This window comes from Mastigoproctus giganteus, chromosome 11, assembly GCF_048544385.1.
Source record: "Mastigoproctus giganteus isolate SK-2022 chromosome 11, ASM4854438v1, whole genome shotgun sequence".
NCBI lineage: Eukaryota > Metazoa > Arthropoda > Arachnida > Uropygi > Thelyphonidae > Mastigoproctus > Mastigoproctus giganteus.
The window spans coordinates 62,780,885-62,802,781 of record NC_143585.1 but is presented as its reverse complement, the minus strand read 5'-3'; the positions used below and the strand labels follow the sequence as shown (position 1 = coordinate 62,802,781).

Sequence of the window (21,897 nt, the reverse complement as noted above, 5' to 3'; positions counted from 1 at the left end):
TGTTACTTTTTTAAGGTGATGCAGTTTTTTGTATCACAAGTATCCACATACATATATACCACTGTATATATGTATGTGGATACTTCTGAAAGAGTTAATAAATAAAAGCTTATTTTGCATGTCAAGTTTTTTTTTTTTTTTGTAGTTGTTGGCGCATAGGCTTCTGTGGCCATAATGCACCTCCCAAGGTTTTTGCAGTACTTTGATCCAAACCCGAGGCAGAAATCGAACCCGCGACCTTTGGGTTGCCAGGCAGGCACTTTACCCACCTGGCTAGCCCGGTCGGCTGCATGTCAAGTGATAAAGGAATAAACCTTTCTCATCTAAGTGGAGTTAACTTGCACTGCATGCTTAGTTTCCCCTCCATAATATATTAAAAGTGATGTGGTACGGCTTCACTTCTCTAGAGTAAAAATGATTACTAAAGCCAAGTCTCACTGTCATATAACATTGTTGCACATTATTCACCATATGTCATGCTTTACAGGATTTATGGACTCTCATCCCCAACTCATACACTGACTGACTAATATGTCAAGATGTTATAGGGACACTTTTCTAATTCAGAAAGCTGTAGTGTAATACCAGGACACATGAGACAAAAATTTTTTAAGAGAATGAATTTTGTAAAAAAATTAAGGATGACATTCTCTCTCTCTGTGTAAGTTTATATATATGTACAAGTATTTGTATAGATATACAGCTATAAACTTTGAAATAAATTTCAAAATTATCTTGTTTAAATGGTTCATGCTATTTTGTATTCAAAAGCTATTGCACACCAGTATTATTACTATTTCTAAAAAAAAAAAAATTAAAAAAAAAAAATAATAATCATTAGAGCAAAACTGGCATACCTCACACTAGGACTGACTTGTGCTAGATTAGTCAGAGCCATTAATGCTTCAAAGTTCTCAAGTCCTGAACAATCAGGATGAAGAAGAGTCATTATAGGTCGTACCACTTCGGCACACTGAACATAAAAAAAATAATAATAATTCTTAAAAATTTCGCTTAATCATCAATTTTGAAATATTAATCACTTCAAAGCTATTCTACCTTACACAAGGGGCTGTCTAGCATGGTAATGGATAGCTAAGCCCAGACCAAGTCCATACGTAGTAGTTACTCTGCTTATGTCAGTCCTCAGATCTAATGACAGAGCTGAAAACAGAATCCAGAAATGTTGTCAATATTAACTAGATGTATTTTGTGAATTGGTACACACTGCAAATACTTAGCACAATAAATTTGCTTTATTACTACCCACGTAGTTTATTAAAGTTATTTTTCCCCCTCAGTAATTCAGTATGAATAGTAACCACGTATTGGAGGATAGGTGCTGAAAAATAATGTAATTTTTTATGTAACATGACTTTGGATGTTGTTTATTGTGTATTTCTTCTCATTTGTTATCTCCATTCAGAAGCTTCACAACCATGCTTCAGAAGGCTCATAACCAACCAAAAGGTTCTGTTCTCTAACAATCTTTTAGTTTTTATATAGTATGTTTCCTGGGGCCACTGTATGACATCATTAATCTATTATCTTTTTCTCCTTCCTCTTGATCTTCTTCCTTTTATTTCCCCCTTAATGCAAGCAAGCTGCTTTTATCTGCCAAACCCTTTAGGATATGGCCTACCAGCTTCACCTTCCTTTTCATTAGGTTAGTTAATCAGTTTCTTTTGACACTTTTTTTTTAGATTATCTTTATTTTTTTTAAATTCTTTTTTTGTTTCCATGATATTTTCAGTGCTCCTTTATGACACCATATCCATCTCAAAGGCATTTAGTGTCTTTATTATATCTTTGTTAAATGACCACATTTCACAACCATAACTTAGCTTTGACCAAGCATATGTTTTTATAAGTTGTTATTATTATTATTATTTTTTTTTTGTTTCTGTACCTACACTGTTTCTTTGTGTAAATCTACTGTTTCAAAAGGCTTTAGTTTTAATCAATTTGTTTTGAGCTCTGAGTTGAAATTTGCAATCTTTGTTATAAAGCAACCCAAAATAGTTATAAGAGGAAGTTTGCTGTATTCTTTCATTGTATGTTATTAAGTTCTTATATTATTTTTATTATCTTTATTTCTTATTATTTTTATCATCTTTATTTCTTTTATTAATATTTATTCTCACGAATTTTGTTTTGTTCATGTTGAGCCTCATTACAAAGCTTTTGCTATTATTGTCGATAACTGAAATTGACTCTTCTAAATTCAGTTTTGAGCCTACAATTAGGACTGTGTCATTAATGTAGTGCATATTGTTAAAATTACATCCACTTATGCCTATTTCCTTTTTTTTTTTTTTTTCCAATTTCCTCATTAAGTATCAACTATATATTGAATAGAATTGAAGGCATAATGCAATCCAGTCATACTCTATTTATTGACACTGATTTCTCTTTATCATCATTATTTCTTGATTCCAATATAGTTCTAAGATTATTTTGAGGTCATTTTTACCGTCAATTTTTTCCAGTATGCTAATAACTTTTATTATTTGATCATGAAATATGTATTTGATCAAAAAAATTTTGAAAGTCTATGAAGCAGAGATTCAATGGATTCTAAACCAGGATCACTGAATCAGAATACAGCAAACAGGTAATGTCAAGTAGATCATTCTGACTACAACCAAAAAAAGGTTTGTAGGAACTATGTACTAACTCCGTAAGTTTGACGTATTTTTACCCATTTCATTTAACAAAAAAAAATAAGTTTTTAAAAATATAATCATAATACATTGCTTCACTACTTCCAGCATTACATAATTTGTGATTCACATTTTCATACTTTACTAAATAAATATTGTGTTAAAAAAGTGAAGTTACCAACCTTTATTTTTCTTTGTAATGACTTTGAAAATAATGGCAAATATTAATGACCTGGTTAGTAAATTTTCTATTCCAAAATGAGGATTCTGTTCAGCAGACAGGTGACAACTACAACTATAGTTTTTAAGGCTCTAACACGTGTATATAATGAAATATAAAAAGCAAAAGGTTCAGGTTGTCTGTGTTAGTGTCTCAAATGAATAAGTCCAAACTTAAAAGTTAAGAAAGTACCTCCTGTACACTACTCTTTCAAAATTTGAAAAATGAATTACTGAACAATGCTTAATTTGTAACAAAGATGTAGATTAGCCAATATTCAAGAAAGGTTTAATTCAATTCTGATCTTTATAAATAATTACTTGTCATTTATGGATAGTTTTAAAACTGACTATAAAAAATTATTACCAGACGTTTAATTCTTGAAATGAAACAAATACTCTTCAATACTCAAAAATTATAACTAAAAATTACTGTTACTTTCTGAATTGCCTTTGTGTAACCTTATAAATATGAAATGAAGGAATAATATTATTTGCATATGGGAAAAAAAAAAAAAAAGTTCATTTTTGTTCAGAATCACACTAATCAGATGCAGCTGAATCAAAAACAGACTATAACAGATTAGTTTAGCAGATTATTGTACTAGATTTGAGGCAACATGTGCCTGATAGCAAAAATAAACTAACCTTTCTTTATGGGAAACACTGCCATGCTTCCATTTTATATTTAAGTTTGTATATTTCATGTAATGTTGTTTACTAAATACGAGGGCTGTTCGATAAAGAATGGTCAAAATTTTTTTTCATAACATACCTTTATTAATCATCCATATTTTGATGGTACTTTTCAAAGTGGTCCCCATTTGATGAAATGCACTTACTCCAACATTTTGCCGTTCTTCGAAAACATAGTGGAAGTCAAATTTTTTGACATGCGTTTGAGAATCGCCTTCTTTACAACTTCTGATTTATAGAAACATTTTCCTTGCAGCCCCTTCTTTGAATTTGATCCCACAAAGTGTGCAGTACAGTTCTATAGTAAGGTCCCATAAGAGTCATATGACATGGCACAGCATGCTAGTAAACCATTCCATGAATGTCAAAAAAAGGAGATGGCCATAACCTTTCCTGCAGAAGCTATAAATTTTGCTCTTTTTTGGTGTTGGCAATGACGTAAATTTCCAGACAGAGCTTTGTTGCTTACTCTCTGGTTGAAATGATGAAGCCATGTCTCATCTACCATTATCACCTTGTGCAGAACCACACCATCTTCAGTAACCATCCATTGCAGCTCCTGAAAAACCTCCTTGTGAACTTGCTGTTGCTCAGGTGTGAGTAGTCTTCAAACGCAGTGTGCACAAACATGCGTCATTGCAAATGGTTAGAATACTGTGTGTGCTTCCTACTAATATTCTCAACATCTCTGCCAGTTGCCTTACTGTTATATGATGATCTCTCACAATTACAGAAGCAGTGTTTATGATTTCAGTGGTAAGGCAGTGGTTGTAGCTACAAGGCCTCAAATTTTTGTAATTGAATCATGTCCATCATTAAATGTTTTAATGCCACCTGTTGCTGTGCTATATGGAAGCACAGATTAACCATGAGCCTTTTTTTAACATTTCATACTTTTCAGTTGATGATTTCTTGAGTGAGACGGAAACTAAATTTAAGAGCAGCATACTGTTCCTTATAAGTCACATCTATTGTTATGTAGGCAAAACTGAACAGGCATAAACTTAACCAACTGCCATGGTCACAGCATTTGCATGAGTCAACTGCACAGTTGCTATGTGATGCAACTTGGTTTGGTCTTAAATTCTGCAACTCAGCTACAAATAGAAAGCAGTACAGTTGTTTGTGAAAAATTATGATCATTCTTTATTGAACAGCCCTTGTATATTAACAAAATTATTTGATGGATGATTATTAAATACTGAACCACTTTTTGAGAATGTGTAAGCTGTTTGGGTAGTCAGTTAATGCACTCTTTGGTAGCCTTATATAATCAACTAAATATCCCTCATTAATTTTGTATACTCACTCTATTACTCATTTGTTTTATATAGAAAAGCAAGTAATTGAAGATCATGAAGGATCGACTTACCCTTTGGCCAGGAAAGGCAACTTCTGGGTTGATGGTGATACCAATTCTTGAGAGAGCTTGAGCTGCAATGCGCTTTCCTTTATCATTACCTTCCAGTGACAGAGATAGTAATGTCTAGTATTCAGTAACAGAGAAACAAACGATAATGTATCATAAATATACAACAAAATAGGCTATTGAAACCTTTAGGTATAATCACTACAAGGAAACGTTTTTCTACAACTAGTTTTTCTTCACTTGTTTCCTATACAGCTAGTATAGGAAACAAGTGAAGATCACAAGAAATCAACTTCCCTAGGAAACTAAGCTGCTAAACAGTTGTATGTAATTACAACTATAACTAAGTATAATTACTTGATTGTAAGAGTAATTGCCATCCCATCATATTAAAAATAACATGGTGTGGCAAATAAGTTCCCAGACTGGTGTTGCTGCAGTTATGTTTGATGAGTTTGAAAATAAATGGCGGTACAGAGATTGTCCAGTAGGCCAACAGGCTGCAAGTAACAACCAGTTTCATTCATAGCATTAACATTCTATGTCACGATTTTGCAATGAATAGATATCAAATTTTGTTTTAAACTGGGAAATTCTGAAATGGAAAGGTATGAAATGTTAAAAACTGTTTATGAAATGCTAAATCTTACCAGCGTATTTGAATAGTGTAAGCAGTTCAGAGATGGATGTAAGAATATTTGTGATGACTCAAGAAGTGGGCATCCATCAACCTCTCAAAATGAGGACAGAGTTGCAAACATTCAGGAAACAGTGACAAGAGATTGAGACTCTCAGATGAAGGCTAATGAGCTGGATATGAATAAGGAGAATGATTAGTTGGGTATAAATAAGGAAAGTTTGTGCAAAATTTGTGCCACACAACTTCATGGATGAGCAGAAGAAATAAAGAGTGTCATCAGGCAAAGCCTTCATCCAGACTGGTCAACTGTCAAGACAATCCTAATTTCTTCAAGTGTATTGTCAAGATGAGGGTTTCTTTTTCAGTATGACCCAGAAACAAAGTGTCAGAGCATGAAGTGGACTTCAAAATCATAGCCATCCCCAAAACATTTCATTTAGATCAAGACTATGCTGATCATGTTTCTGACAAACAGGGTGTGATTAGCAGGATTTTGTGCCTGACAGAGAGAGAGAGAGAGATTTGGTTTGGTTTGGTTTTTAATGGCGCACTGAGAGAGAGAGAGAGAGTCAATGCCATCTGGGTGCTTAAAAGACTATTGAAGCATATTTCCTGGGTGAAGCTGTAATTTTGAGAGAAAGGCAGCTGATTCTGATTGCACAACAATGCATCCATCCATCCATTCTGCACTTGTGAAGACATTTCTGACAAAACATGGCACTGTACTGATCACCCATCTAACCTACTCTCCCAATCTAGCATCAGAGGACTTCTTCTTCTTTTCCAAGATGAAACTGCGTTCAAAGAAAAGAGATTTCAAGATGTTAAGGACATAAGTGAATTCAATCAGGTGATGGTTAATTTTAATAAAAATAAAACTTTCAACTCCTTCACTTTGCTTTCTTTTTATTGCACCAGTCTGGGAACTTTATTGCCACACTTTGTATGCCTGAACTAAATTCAGAGGCAATGTGAGCAAAACAAAGAGCATTTTTTTAATAATATGAATAATGGTCTATATGGAAATAATATAAAGGTGGTACATTCTTGCTCTCTATTTGTAAAGCAATTTCTCCCCAAACACAAATATGTTGCCTGCCCAATTGGCTCTGTGCTATTCTAAATTGCTGTATTCTGATAACATAAATTAATAGAAGACAAACTAAATTTATTATTAGAAAAAATGAGTAGTTTTAGTTAATATGCAAAATACAAGATGGAATCTGAACTTTACAACCAGACTAACATCCTGAGAATGCAATGACCCCACCATCCCCAGATGCATACCTGTCAATTTTTATAATTCGGAATACAAAAAACTTTTAATATACATCTGTATTCCAGCTAGAAAGCAACAGAATGGCATTTCAGAAGAATGAAATTAATAATAAGTAATTAATGCATATCAATGACAGAAGAGAAAAATTATGTCATTATGAAACATGATAAACTGTATCTTAAAATTCTTTTCTTTGTTTATATATTCTAAAATTATTTATTTTTTATTATAAATTTTTGTTGTTTTGTTCAACTGCATTGTAATGGGTATAAAAAGTTTGTAGCCGACCGGGCTAGCCAGGTGGGTAAAGTGCCTGCCTGGCAACCCAAAGGTCGCGGGTTCGAATCCCGCCTCGGGCATGGATCAAAGTACTGCAAAAACCTTGGGAGGTGCACTATGGCCACAGAAGCCAATGCGCCAACAACTACCAAACCAAAAAAAAAAAATAAATAAAAATAAAAAGTTTGTATTAAGGGACCTTTTTTTTTGTTAGGGGAAAAACACTACATATAAGTGAAACAACACGAAAAAAAGATAAAAGTAAATAATTAATACTACTTATCAAAACAAACACTGAAAAAAAATTAGAGATATTAAAAGATAAACCTTTAGTAAATCATATTAGATCAAATTTGATCTAATATGATTTACTAATATGATTTACTAATATGATTTACTCAAATCCATCCACTATTTTTTTTTTCCTTCTTAAGTTTTGTTTTCAATTTCATAATCAAATGATTTTCATAATTAATTATGAAAATGTTCTCATTGATTATTTTAATTATGATGCTCAATTATGCCCATCACTAATATATACCTATAAAAACATGTACTAGCATGGCTGTTTTTTGATGAAAAAATGGATATACAGCTTAACAAGCATAAATGGGACCAAAATGAGGTGGTTGATCAAAATAAAAGAAAGAGCCATAAAAAATATCCAAAATTCTATTTTTGTTCCTTTTACAGATAACTTGAAATTTATGCAGTTGTCATAAAAATATGTTCCTCATAAAAAGAGTAAAATCCATAAGTATTTTAGAAGATACTTAAAATTAAACCAAGCTGTTTGTTTGTTTGTTATTTGGTTTTTAGGAGCATTAGCAACTAAGGCCATACTGCTCCGGGATATGCGGTGGTCATTCCCTGACCTTTCCGCATCCTTCATATTTGGTGGTGACGGGCTCGAACCCCGGTCTAATCAAGAAGCGTGTGCTACACACTGCTGCTCCTTCCCACCTAGCTACAGAGGCGCCTAAAATTAAACCACTGTAAAATTTAACAGCAAACGGGCAAGATAACAGTTAGTCCTAATGGGCTAGCTGTTAAATTTAAATTTAAGTATAGATTGCCTGCCATATGGTGTATAATTTGGACCTAGTTAAACAGACAGATAATAAACAGAAACAGATAACCTTGCTAATTATTGATTGGATATATTGAATGGTGCCAGCCCTCGAAAAAGTGTCATTCAAGGTATCCTTTTATCAATAATTAGCCTCATAATCATTTTATTTTATATTCTTTGTTTTATTGCTAATTATATGTTTATTTCTAGGGTATAGCAAAGTAAACCAGCACAGGCTATCTTTGTCTTTAGGGGTTCTTTTTGCCTAATGGCCTGCTTATTTCTTTTTGTCTAATGACCTGCTTATTTCTTTTTGCCTTATGGCCTGCATATTACTTCTATGCTAAAGTTTTATCATATGGCACAATTTACAATCTTACAGTGATATTAGATTACTGACTGATGTAATGTTTAATCTATAATTTATGGAATTAATCTGATCTAAAACACATTTTATTAAACACATTTAACACACACTCTTACTTTTACTTTCATTCCATAATTTCATAATAGATTAAATACATATATATATAAGTTTGTAGATAGAGTGTGGAATAGGTAAAGGGCTAACAGAACTGAAATTGTAACTATGGAGAACAAGGAAGGGACAGAAATTAATAATGCTGCATATCCTATGATTTAAATGCCTTCTTCCGGGGCCAGCCACCGAAATCAAAGGAAAAAGCAGCAAGAAGAGTAAGGCCTCAGTTTCTGACATGAAATATACACAGCACGTGGTAGATTTGAAAAGCTGAAGTAGATGATAAGGATTGAAATTTAAATTATAAGTCATACGTATATTTCATGGCTGACCCAACAGAGGTGGAATGCAAAGTGAAAGGTTAAAATGAAAGAGGATAACTTAGTGAGGTTGAGTTGGTATATGAGGAGATTGAAAGGAGGGCTGCGCTGCTGCAGAGGAGTTACGAAAAAGTTTCAAATAAGTTTGATATAAAGTATTTATGGTATATGCTAGCAATCCAGTGTGTAAGAAATCGTAAAAAGTAAGTTGAGAAAATAATTAAAGTTAAAATACACTAACTACCCCACGTGTCGGAAATTTGAAACTGTAAATTAGAGAAAGTAGTTTAAATTAACTATAAATTAAATTAAATTTGATGGTATATATAACAGAGCTATGGTGCTCAACATGTTCTACGTTGATATCATTATCTGTGGAAGAATAAGAGAAATTTACCTCAATATGATACATAGAACACATCTATGTATCATAGAAGTACTTCTATGATACTCTCCACAAATTAAAATGAATAAAAGATTAACGCAAAATGATTCAATTCCTTTAACTGAGACATTACCATATCTCAGTTAAAGGAACTGAAGGCCAGAACATACAACATTCCTGTATTTCGGTCAGGTAAAACTACATAAGAATGGATTTCCTATTCAGCCCATTGTTTCTTATAGAAACTCAGCATTTTCAACTCTAGCAACACATGTTTACAGTATTATTATAAACACGTGTTACTAGAGTTGAAAATGCTGAGTTTCTGTAAGAAACAATTGGCTGAATAGGAAATCCATTCTTATGTAGTTTTACCTGAGCGAAAAGTACAGGAATGTTGTATGTTCTGGCCTTCAATTCCTTTAACTTTCCTTTTCCCAAATTGCATTGCCTTTAACAGGCAACACAATTTGGGAAAAAAACTATGATACATTATTTAATAACCTTAAGGACTGCAGACTCTGCGATAATGATAATTTATTCTCACTGGATGTTACTTTCCCTTTCCTTTCCAATGTAAATTTGAGTCTAGAATGAATATTATTAAATGAATATAAAATGTCTTGAATAATGCTAATATCAGTAATAACCAAAACATTGTCTAAATACCTCCTGTAGTATATGATACGGGATAGAAAAAGCGTCAAATGTATAAGACGTTTATACAATCATAAACGTTGAGATCAATCATTGAGAGATAGACCTCTGATATTAAGCCACTTAGACTCAATCTCATTGGAAAGGAAAGGGAAAATATGGATACAAAGATGTTAAATTTTGTAAATTTCACCCTTACTCGGTATGCGAATAAAATCCAATTTAACATCTATCGTAAACAAACAAATACCTGTATGCTTCTACATTATAACAGCTATCACCCATTCACTTACAAAAGGGCTATTATCTTTAATCAGTTTCTTAATACCTATAAATATTCAACGACAGAATCTGCTTTAGACTCAGAAATATGGATATTTACCAGCAGATTCTTAAACAAGGGTTACCCCCCCTTGATACAATAAACCAAATTGGGGTACAAGCTAAGGATAGGATACAAAAAACTACACCAACCAACGATAGTAACATAAAGAAATACTTTATTTCTGTCCCATACATTTGAACAGTGGCAAAAGCAGCTTAACAGATTCTTTAAAGATACTGAATTTAAGATTGTGGCCAGACCAACACAGAAATTACACACTATACTGAACAATTGCTCAGTCCTTTCCTCTTTTGCGACACAAATAAATGACAACATTTCTTGCAGTGATTGTGACTCATCTTACCAAGGATCTACATTATTTCCACTCACTGTTCATGTAAAACAGCACATGTCCTCAGTTTGTGCATCTCGTTCAGCAGTGTCAGAATTGGCCTTTCATGCCGTTAATGAAAAACATACATTTTTATTTAGCGATGCCAAAATACTTAGTGTCCAACGTAATTATACAAGACTATTAATTGCAGAAACCATCAAAATTAAATTACATGAGAATTCTATTAATGTTTGTCATCCATATCTATTCTCTGATTCATGATCTTTTGTGCACATGCATGAAGACAAATAATCATGGTGTTTCACGTACATGTATGAGGACAAATGTCGAAAAGCATTGTTTGCTTCAGGAAGGAAAATTGTTTTTAAAAATTTACGTTTAACTTTCATTGATTTTTTAATTAATTTTTTTCTAAATTGTTTTTTTGAATTTTAGTTACTTTTTGAATTGTATTCAATTTATTTTTTAACTGTAATCATTTTGCACTAATCTTTTATTCATTTTAATTTCTGTAGAGCATCATACAGAAGTGTTCTATGTATCATATTGAGGTAAATTTCTCTTATTCCTCTACAAATATTAAATTAAATTAAAATAAAATTACAAATGTAGTTTTGGGGTAGGTATTAAACACAAAAAGTAGTCCTCTCGGGATAGAAAGGAATAATAAGCTGACAAAGTGCAGTAAATAGTCACCAAACTTTGTTTAGGTGAGAAAGCTCCTTCAGGGTCCTACTACAGGAATGGGAATAGCAGCCCCAAACTGCCCGAGCACAATCTAATTCTTTCTTCTTCTGTATTCTTTATGCTTTCCTACCATTCTATATTTTTATTTCTCGTGAGCCATTAGTTTACCAAATGCAAAATCGAGATGCTTTTTTTCTGCTGTAACACACTTTTCTTGCCTAAACAAAGTTTGGCAACTATTTACCGCCATTTTGTCAGATTATTATTCCTTTATATCCTGGGAGGACTACTTCTTGTGTTTAATACCTACCCCAAAATTACATTCGTAATTTTATTTTAATTTAATTTAATACCAGGGAGCTTCACCCCCTGCTCTCGCTCCTTTAGATAAAATAAAATAAAATACTTACAGCAGCTTTCGACACTGTGTGTGTGTGTCTCTTCCTCTGCTATGAATACATAAATATGTTACATATGGAAATCAAGAATGGTACCACGTGGTCATACTAGATAAACAAAGCGCGTGCATGAGGTTTATTTAGCATGATCACACTAAAACAGAAGCTTGTTTTACCATAGTAAAACAAGCTTCTGTTACGTATTTTAGTATTTATTACCATGTAACCCACTCTTCTCCCATTGGCTGAATAAATATCACTAGGAGGAAAATTATTTTAATGTATAGAAAGATAATTTTAATTATTTTAATTTAAACTATTTCCTCTCATTTACATTTTCAAATTTCCGACACATGGGGTAGCCAGTGTATTTTAATTTTAATTATTTTCTTAACTTACTTTTTCCAATTTCTTACACGTGGGGTCACTAGCATATACCATAAATACTTTATATCAGACTTATTCGAATTTTTTTCGTAACTTCTCTGCAGCAGTGCAGACCTCTTTTCTCTCTCCTCATATACCAACTCGATCTCACTAAGTTATCCTCTTTCATTTTAACCTTTCACTTTGCATTCAGCCTCTCTCAGGTCAGCCATGAAATATACATATGCCTTATAATTAAAATTTCAAACCTTATCGTTTACACTGGCTTTTCAAATCTACCATGTGCTGCGTATGTCAAAAACTGAGGTCTTACTTCTTGCTGCTTTCTCCTTTAATTTTGGCAGCTGGCCCCGGAAGACGGCATTGAAATCATAGGATACGCAGCATTAAATACTTCTAATTACTTCTTAACTTCTGTCCATCCCTTCCTTGTTCTCCATAGTTGCAATTTCATTTCTGTTAGCCTTTACCTTTTCCACACTCTACGTACAAACTTATGTATCCATTATGGTCGTTGGGTTCCTTCTGCTTAATTTTGGCAGTATCCCTGGTCCATAAACCATTAATCATTAATATATACTGTTGGTAAAATTCTTATAAATAATATATATGTGTATATATATATATATATATATATATATATACACACACATATATAAATATATATGCAGGAGTTAAAAGAGGTAAGCAGTGCCACCTGCTTGTTCAGTGGTGACTAGCAAATCGGCATAATATTGTTTATTAATTCCCATATATACAATAACAGTTGAAGGATTGTTTGAATCTGGGAAGAAAGACAGGGAATATCAAGACATACAAGCTGAATTCCTGATTTAGTATATAAACAGATAGAACTGTGGCACGGCGAGGAAGCTCTGCCATTAAATAAGAGCTATCACACTTATATGGCTGCTACAGGTTTGGCAGATCTGCAGCTTAAATTTATTGTCTTCAACAGAAAAAGAAGCCTCAAAAGTAAGACTGATACCATTAAGAGAGCAGAAACTGGAGTGAAATCAACAACAGAGAGAAGTTTACAGACAGGACATGGTGGCAAGGCTTCTTACGTCAACCCGTGGAACAGCGGAACGATGACAGATGATGATGATGATGTAGGATAATTAAAAATTATGTATCGGCACATTAAACTGATAGATATCTTAGATGCCACAATTAATTTGTAGAAAAATGTTTGCATATTATTAATTACTAGGATATGCAGTTAAAATTCCAATGTGTTTCGTGTAAATCAGTGACTGTTTAACACGAAAAACAAGCAAGTGATAGCAGAGACATCCTAGCTTAGCATTAATGATAAGAATAGCACACATTAATCATGACAATACAGTGTTATTTTTTAGTTTAGATCAACTGTTGAAACTGATGATCCTTCTCTGATTCTATGGAAGTCAGAGAACCCTGGAAACTATGACTAAGCTAACATTGTGCCAGATAAGTCACAGTTTCCAGGCAGTGAGCGTTGTATGATTACCATATGTTTTTCTTCTTTCTTTCATTTTTCTCCATTCTCATTTATCTACCATTAGCATTTCATCAGATTTACACATAAGAGCACTATTAGTTTTAAGGTTGATAAAAGAAACAGGATGTTTCCAAAGGACAGCTGATTTTTATCACTTTTATTTGTGCATTGATTTTTAACCGACCTTTATCAGTTTTAAATAGTATACCTACTAACATTTCATTCACTGTTTTTGTTAGAATGTACAAGAATTAAGACATTTCAACCTGACTTTCATTTTACCTTCCAAACAACTTGGTCACTTTTACTACAGGGTTTCTCAAAAAGATGTACACGTTTTTATCATAAATATTTAATCATCTATTTATAGTTAAACTTAATTTTTTTCATCCTTGATTAGTATATTTGCTGATAAAAGATGCCATCAGTTATTAAAATAAGCAAAATGATACATATATATGCAAAGTGTAAACAACATGGCAGCTGGATGCTTGATGTTTGAACAGCATTTAAAATTAAAATAAAATAATTAAAATTATTTTATTTTAATTTTAAAGTGGTACTAGAAATCGAAGAGTGAGTGCTAAGTTCAAAGCTAAGTGAAGACATGAATTTTCCAGAAAACTACCATCACACAGAACAATTTCAAAATTTTGTGATAAATTTGAAATATATGGTATTGTGCAAGCAAATATCTGGGAAACAGTGATCATCAATAGGCGAGGACTGATGTGGTTTAAAATAAAATTAATTAAAAATCTCAAACTATTATTATTAGGTGTGTACAAAGCAGCAGTGTGTCACCTGGTGAACTAGTGCAGATATTTTGTCACATGGTGAATTAGTGCTGATATGGTGCCTCCACATGATCATTGTGATGTTGCAGAAATTTGCAATCGTCACAAAATTCTGTAAAAAGGCCAACTCCTTGTGAACAGGATTCGGCAGAGCAAGGGTACACTGAATTATTATTAATAGCAGTAGTACTAGCAAATCATGAAAGGAAGGAAGCAAGCTTATACTTCAGACAAAAAAAAAAAAAAAAAAAAAAAAAAAAAAACAATACCCCTCAGCTGTCCAGCCCCTCTAATATGTCTAATTCTTCCTTAAATTTATTCAAGCTACCCCCACAACACCAGATGGTAGTTTATTCCAACAATCAATTACTATCTGGTTCTCCAAAGCACTAATTAGAAATCTTTTCTGCCAAGACTCAGGACTATTACACGGTATGAATGAAGATAATCATGATTGCTGAATTGAGTTTTTTTAAACGATATAAAGTGATGGATAAGGTTGAAAGATTTTCTGACAAGATTGGCCAGATGAGGCAGTATTCAAGCTTAGTGGTACAGTAAACCAATGTATTTATGTGTATTGGTCTCCTGATAATCAAAATATTCATGTAGAGAAGGCAGCAAATTTACCAGGAGTTAGATGGTGGTGTCACATCAACAGAATTGTTACCCCATGATTTTTTTTTTAAGAGACAGTTACTGGTGATATATACCTCCACAAGCTTAATGTATTCATTGTGCCCACTATTTATGAGCTATACGGAGATGAAGTGGTTTACTACCAACAGGATGACGTCCACACATTATCATCACGATGTCAGGACTTACCCTGATAATCATTTCAGACTGAGTTAGGCTGACAAGAAAGTGTTGAGTACTTCCCCCCCCCCCACACACACACTTAGCCCATAAGAAACTAGTTGAAATGAGTGCAGAGTAGAGCAACAAGGTTAGTCAAAACCACAAAGGGTACTCTTATTATGAAAGCCTTTCATTTGGCAAATTCAGCACTTAGAAACCAGGCACTTAAAGGAAACCTGATTGAGGTGTTTTCTTTGAATAAACTAAATGCTGATAGCATTCTTATTCTTTCTCAGACAACATACATAAGGGAACATAAAATTTAATAAATGGCTGTAGTGAGGGGAGGAGAGAGATCTACATCATCTGTCCATCCAATTCAAGTAGCTTGTCTAACCTTTCCTTAAACTATCAAAATTGTCCAAACTAACCACTACCACAACACCAGATGGAAGTTTCTTCAATCAATTATTCTCTGGCTGAAAGAAAATTTCTGTACACCTACCCAGAGCTATCCTTATTCAATTTAAGTTTATGTCTCTTTATGTATGTAGTCTGAAGAAAGAAAGAGCATGGATGCCATCAGCATTTAGTTTATTTAGTCAATCCATTCAAAGCAAACACCTCAATCAGGTCTCCTTGAAAGTGCCTAGTTTCCAAGTGCTGCAATTTGTACAACTGAAGGCTTTCATAATAAGAATATCCTTATGTCCTTGACTAATCCTGCTGCTCCACTCTGCACTCATTCCAACCAATTTCTTATCCTTCTTAAAATAAGACTTCCAGACCTGTATGCAGCCTAACCATTACCAGTAACAGAATCATGTGAGCTGGCTTAGCAGCCTGTCTGAACTTCTCAGAGAACTTCATGTTAGACTGTAAAATCACTTCTAGGTCTCTTTCTTTCTCCATCACCTTGAGTGTGGTACCACCCAATTGGGCGGTACCGCACTCAAGGTAGTGGAGAATGGGTCTGTAATGTTATTCTGGGATTACTGCTACCCATATGTAGTACCTGACATTTATCAGTATTAAACATCAGCTGCCACTTCTCAGCTCATCTGCCTAATTTTTCTACTTGTTTTTCAGTAGTACTGCTTGATTCCTGTCATCAACCACCCCACAAACCATTGTATCATCTACAACTCAGACAATAAACTTGTTATTCCCTCAACAATATCGTTAATAAATACTGAAAACAACAACGAGCTTAGAACTAAACCCCGGAGGACTCCATTAATAACATTAGTCTAAGAAGAGCAGTGCCCATTTATAACTGCTGGTCTTCCCCAACTCAATCATTCCTTTATCCATAGCAATAACTACTTCTAATGCCACGCTCCTCCAATTTGTACAGCAGTCTTTTATGTGAAACAGTATCAAAAGGCTTACTAAAATTTGAGTATATGATATCAAAATTATTTCTTGCAACCAGTTCCTTTGTTACTGCATCATAGTAGCTAATCAGACTGGTCAGACAAGATCCCCTCCCCCCTTAACAAATTCATGCTGTGTTTTCTGTATAACTCCACTCCTATCAAGACTGCAATATTCATTGTATTCAAAAATACTGACTCCATTATATTCCCTAGAATGGAGGTCAAGCTTACAGATCTGTAATTCCTCACATTCCCTTTGATCCCCCTTTGTGAATTGGGGAGACACCTGAACATCTTCAATCAGTAGGTACCTGCTCTGAATCCAAGAAAGTATTATGGTCACTTTACCTGCTATCTGCTTTGCTGCTTCTTTTAATATAACTGTATAGGTCCCATCAGCCCTAGGCACCTTGTTTACTTTTAGCTTCAACAATTTCTCATTCACTTCCTTCTCAGTAATTGCAAAACCATTTAGCTCTCAGTTATAATTTGGTATACTTCTGGTATTTACATCTCTAAAAACATCATGTGAATGTAGATGCAAAATATTTATTTAATTCACCAACAACTGAACAGAATCATTAATAGTTATGTCATTCATATCCAGTGGGCCAATGTAGTTCATATCTTTCACTCTAATGTTAACATAAGTAAAGAAATATTTTATACTTTTCTTTGCATTCAAATCTTTTATACTTTTCTTTGCATTCTTAGCCAGACTCATTTGTACTCACTGTAAGTTTTGGTGTCCTTGATAATTTATTCATTCCATGCATTTATTCCCTCAATATTCATCCCACATGTTTTCCTTCTCTGTCATTAGTCTTATCAATTCATCTGACATCCATTTGGGCATAAACCTTGAATGGTATCTCTTAGCAGTTATAAAAACCATGGTAATTTCTATGGTTACTTTCTCAAATGCTTCTCATTTAGAATTTGCAGTTGGTAACAATGTTAATTTTATGAAAGCAAAACCCCTTTACCCTCAACAGTAGTTACAGCTTTAAGTAAATCCCACATCAATATAATATGATCACTGCTCAGTGATCATATTATATTGATGATCTTATGCATCTGGAGATACTTATGCATGAAAAGTCACTGACAATAATCAGATCAAGAGTATTGCTTTCTAACATTGTCACTCTAGAAATGTGACCAACCCACAACTCACTATCTGGAAAGTTAACATTTCCTATTATATGACATTCTAATTTACCTGCCCACTCTATTTTCAGTCAATGTATAATTCTTCATTATATTCACTGTAGTGATCTGGCCTATAATGTTCTCCCATTCTAGATTCTATATGCTTCTTAGTTAAGAAGCAACTCCTCTTCCCCCTCCTGTGCTGTCCACACATCTAATCAACTTATTCAAATTCAACATCCACTATGGTACCATCTTTCTGATATCTGTATAATGTTCTTGCCTGTTGGTACATAACAAAATACTTCAAATTCATCAAATTTATTTATTAAACTCCTAGCATTGGTATATGTGTACTTGTTCTTACACCGTAACCTCAACAGGGCCCATATATTTTCTTGCCTACTGAGAGGGACTCTCAGCAGGTCTTCTAATCCTCTACCTTGCTTCCAACTTGCTGCATCATGATATTTTGCCCTTGATATTTTTAACTATTAGTAAACATATATGAGCCCCCCTCAAGTCAGCAGTGTTCTAACCCATCTAAAATTAACTTCATGATATCAATAAATATTCTTGCATCCTTTCTATTGTCCCTTTATCCCATCCTTGTAAAAACCCGCTCTCTCTCTCTCTCTCTCTCTCTCTCTCTCTCTCTCTCTCTCTCTCTTTCTCATGTTAGCAAGTATGATAAGAAAAATTCTACCACACAAGCCTTGCTGTTGAGGCTTTTTCTCAACATTGCCCTATACCCGTAAGGTAAACCCTCAGATCTATTCTTAATAATATTAAGAATAGGCATTCTGAAGTGACAGTATCAATATGTACTGTCAATTGTACAGTATCATTATGTACAATATCACCTCTTATTTGAAGATAACAAAGCACTCAAAGTTATACTGGTTTAATTATGTTTATTTCCGTGGAAATAAACATAATAATATGGAAATATGTACATGATAATAAGAAAATACCACAAATGTTTTGTGGTATTTTCTTATTATTTCTTTAGTGACAGCTGTCTTTGCAATATTACCATCATAAAAGTTCACTTAAGCCACAAGAACTTATCACCTCCTGTGCCTTAAGAGTTGATTACCTTTTGTTCCTGGCAGATATACCTTAATCCCATTTCTCTGATAACAGTCACCAACAACAGCTACTTTCATTTGGATCACACTTTCTGCCTTGCTGATTCGGCTGTAATGTCTGGTGAGTGAGTGTATACTCTAGAACTGAATGCTGAATGAGTCTCTCTTTTTAATTCCTTTGAAAGCATCAATCCTTTTCTTCGAGTGTTTATATTCATACGATAGAACAGTGAATTTTTGCTTAATCTCTTTAAACTTTTCATATTGAAACCACAAAAAAGCATTCTCTCCCTTTGGCTGTAAAAACAGAAAAAATGCCACAAATGATGTCCAATATAAGGCCTGGAATCACAGGACTGCTCTCAGCAGTTTTCAATTAGTGAAATTATTATTTCAAAATTACAGATGACTGTTTATTAGAACTTTTGAACTTAACGGCAAGCAAGGCTCTTGGAGTTGATGGTATATATATATATATATACCCAGCGGTTTTCACGGAGGTGGCCAGAGAGTGTATTGAAACATCGAGGTTAATTATGAGAGCATCTCTGGACTTGGGAGACATTCTTATTGCCAGTACATAGAGGCAGTTCCAAGAGTGAAGTCAGTATCTACAGATCTTTAACTTCAGTGGTAGGAAAAATCTTAGAGGCAATGATCAAGGGACATTTATATATAAATGGCATTCCGAAGGAAATAAAATGGTTTTGTTAAGGGAAAATCATGTTTAGCTAACTGGTAAGTTATTCTGACACAGTTACTTGTGGTCTAGATGTAGAGGATAATTGCGACATAGTTTATTTGGATTTTGGCAAGGCATTTGACTCAGTCCCTCATAAAGAGAGAGAGAGAGAGAGAGAGAGAGAGAGAGAGAGAGAGAGAGAGAGAGAGAGAGAGAGAGAGAGAGAGAGAGAGAGGAGGGAGCGTGCGCAACTGTATAAGCTGTAACATGTTGGAATTACTGGAAAGATTTCAGAGTGGCTGCAGGGTAGAAGGTTATGATTATTAGATATTTTTCAGGTTGGTGTAACATCAGAAGTACGGTCCCCCAAGGATTGGTTCTTGGACTACCGTTGTTTTTGATTTTCATTAACAACATTGATGAAGGGATAAAGGGTGTAATATCAAAAATTTGTAGATGAAGTAAAGATTGAAAGAGTTGTTAATGATCAGTCCCAAGCAGCACTCCTTCAGTATGACTTGAATAGGCTTCAAGAATAGTCAAAAAAGTGGCAGCTGTATTTTAAAAAAAAAATGCAAGGTCTTATATTTGGATAAATAGCAATCACAAAATAACTTATACACTTGGTGGGGTTGATTAAAAACAGTAGAGAAAGAAAGGCATCTGAAAGTTATGATACAGCCAGGAAAGCCCATGGTATCCTATCAATGATTTACCAAACATTATCCTGTTGGGATAGGGAGATCATAATCCCACTGTATAAGGCAATTGTAATACTGCATTTCGAATACTGTGCCCAAGTATGGAGACCTCATTTAAAAAAGATATTGAGCTTCTAGAAAGAGTACAAAGATGAGTAACTCGCAAGGTGAGGTCGGCACAAGGGCAGCCACATGAGCAAAGACTTTGATTATGTGGGCTACACAGTTTGGCAACCGGATGCCTTTGAGGGAGACTTGATTGAGGTTTATATGGCTCTGAGAGGGGGGGGGGGTTAGTAAAATGAATGAAGGTGGAATTTTCACTGCTGTAAAGAATTCTAAAACTAGGGCCATATATTCAAATTACAGGTGTAGAGGTTTAGTCTAGATTATAGGAAGTTTTCTTTTAGCCAGCAAATCACTGATTTGAGTTGGCTCTCCAGGTGGTTGAGGTTGACAGTTTTAAACTTGTGGAACGGAGATTTTATTCTAATACATTCCTGTAATCTCTCTCTCTGTCTCCCTGGGTATTAAAATTTTTTTTTGCTGGTGCAGCATAAGCCTCAGGCTTCCTTGCACCATATGGCTAATAATAATAATAATAAATCCAGGAATGTATTAAAATAAAATTTAAAAAGTCCCAAAATAATAACATATTAATTTTAAAAAATTTTTTAAAAAGTACTACAACCAAAAGTTCAATTTTTTTTTTTTTTTTTTTGTTAAACCTTACCTTAGCACCTCCCTGCTGGACTACTGTTCCTCTCAGCTCTTTATGTTCACAAATAGCATTGAATACCCTAAAAATAAACAAATAAAATAAATATGAAGGAAGTTTCAAAACAAAGTAGTTTTGTTTTGAATAAGATTTTAACAAACAGTTGCACTTTTTTTTCCTTTTTATACATGATCATTAGGCAGACATGTACAGTATATTCAAAACAAAAATTTCTGATCGTCAAAACTATTTTGAAGGAAGATTGCTGAGTGCTATCTTAATCAAGGGATAACTAGAACCTTCAGCACTCAAAAACTAACTAAACAGGTGTGTTTGACTGTTGAATGAACTATGGCAAAATTTCCTTCAGGTTATCCCTATATAAATATGAAATCTTATATGTATATATATAAATTAAATAATGGAAGATAATAATGTAAAACTGCATATTTCACTTTCTGATTTGGAAAATTTATGCAAACTGTGTTATATTGGTAAGGGTATCCATGTGGTGGACAAGATTGTGCAGCTCCGGTGAATGCTAAGATTTTAATTACGTTTTTAATTTAGATTTTAATAAATTAATTTTCATCACGCAACACAGCGGCAAACCCCAAGGCAGAATGCGCTGGTCCCATAGGAATTAGTAGTTGTTGGTGACTCTATTGTCAGGGAAATGGGGAACATGCTATGTAAAAAGGATAGGTGGAACAGAACCAGGGATTGTCTGCAGGGGCAAAGGTTGATCACATTGTAGAGCGGATATCATCTTTTAAGGGCACAAAAGGTGATACTGTTGTACACGTTAGCACTAATGACATTAAGAATAGGAGATCGCCAGAATTACTTAACAAGTACATTGTTAAGTAACAAGTACATCG

General features: G+C 33.8%; 1 protein-coding gene across 1 annotated transcript in view; it reads right to left on the bottom strand.

The window, feature by feature from the left end:
- The window catches only part of unc-45 (unc-45 myosin chaperone), a 284,174-nt gene that overhangs the window by 27,495 nt on the left and 234,782 nt on the right, over positions 1–21,897 (bottom strand). Inside the window, exons 16-18 of the mRNA XM_090384191.1 lie at positions 21,032–21,098; positions 4,951–5,064; positions 858–973 (exon numbers count right to left, since the gene is read on the bottom strand). Coding sequence (XP_090240317.1) covers positions 858–973; positions 4,951–5,064; positions 21,032–21,098 — 297 coding nt within the window. The remainder of the gene's footprint in view (positions 1–857; positions 974–4,950; positions 5,065–21,031; positions 21,099–21,897) is intronic.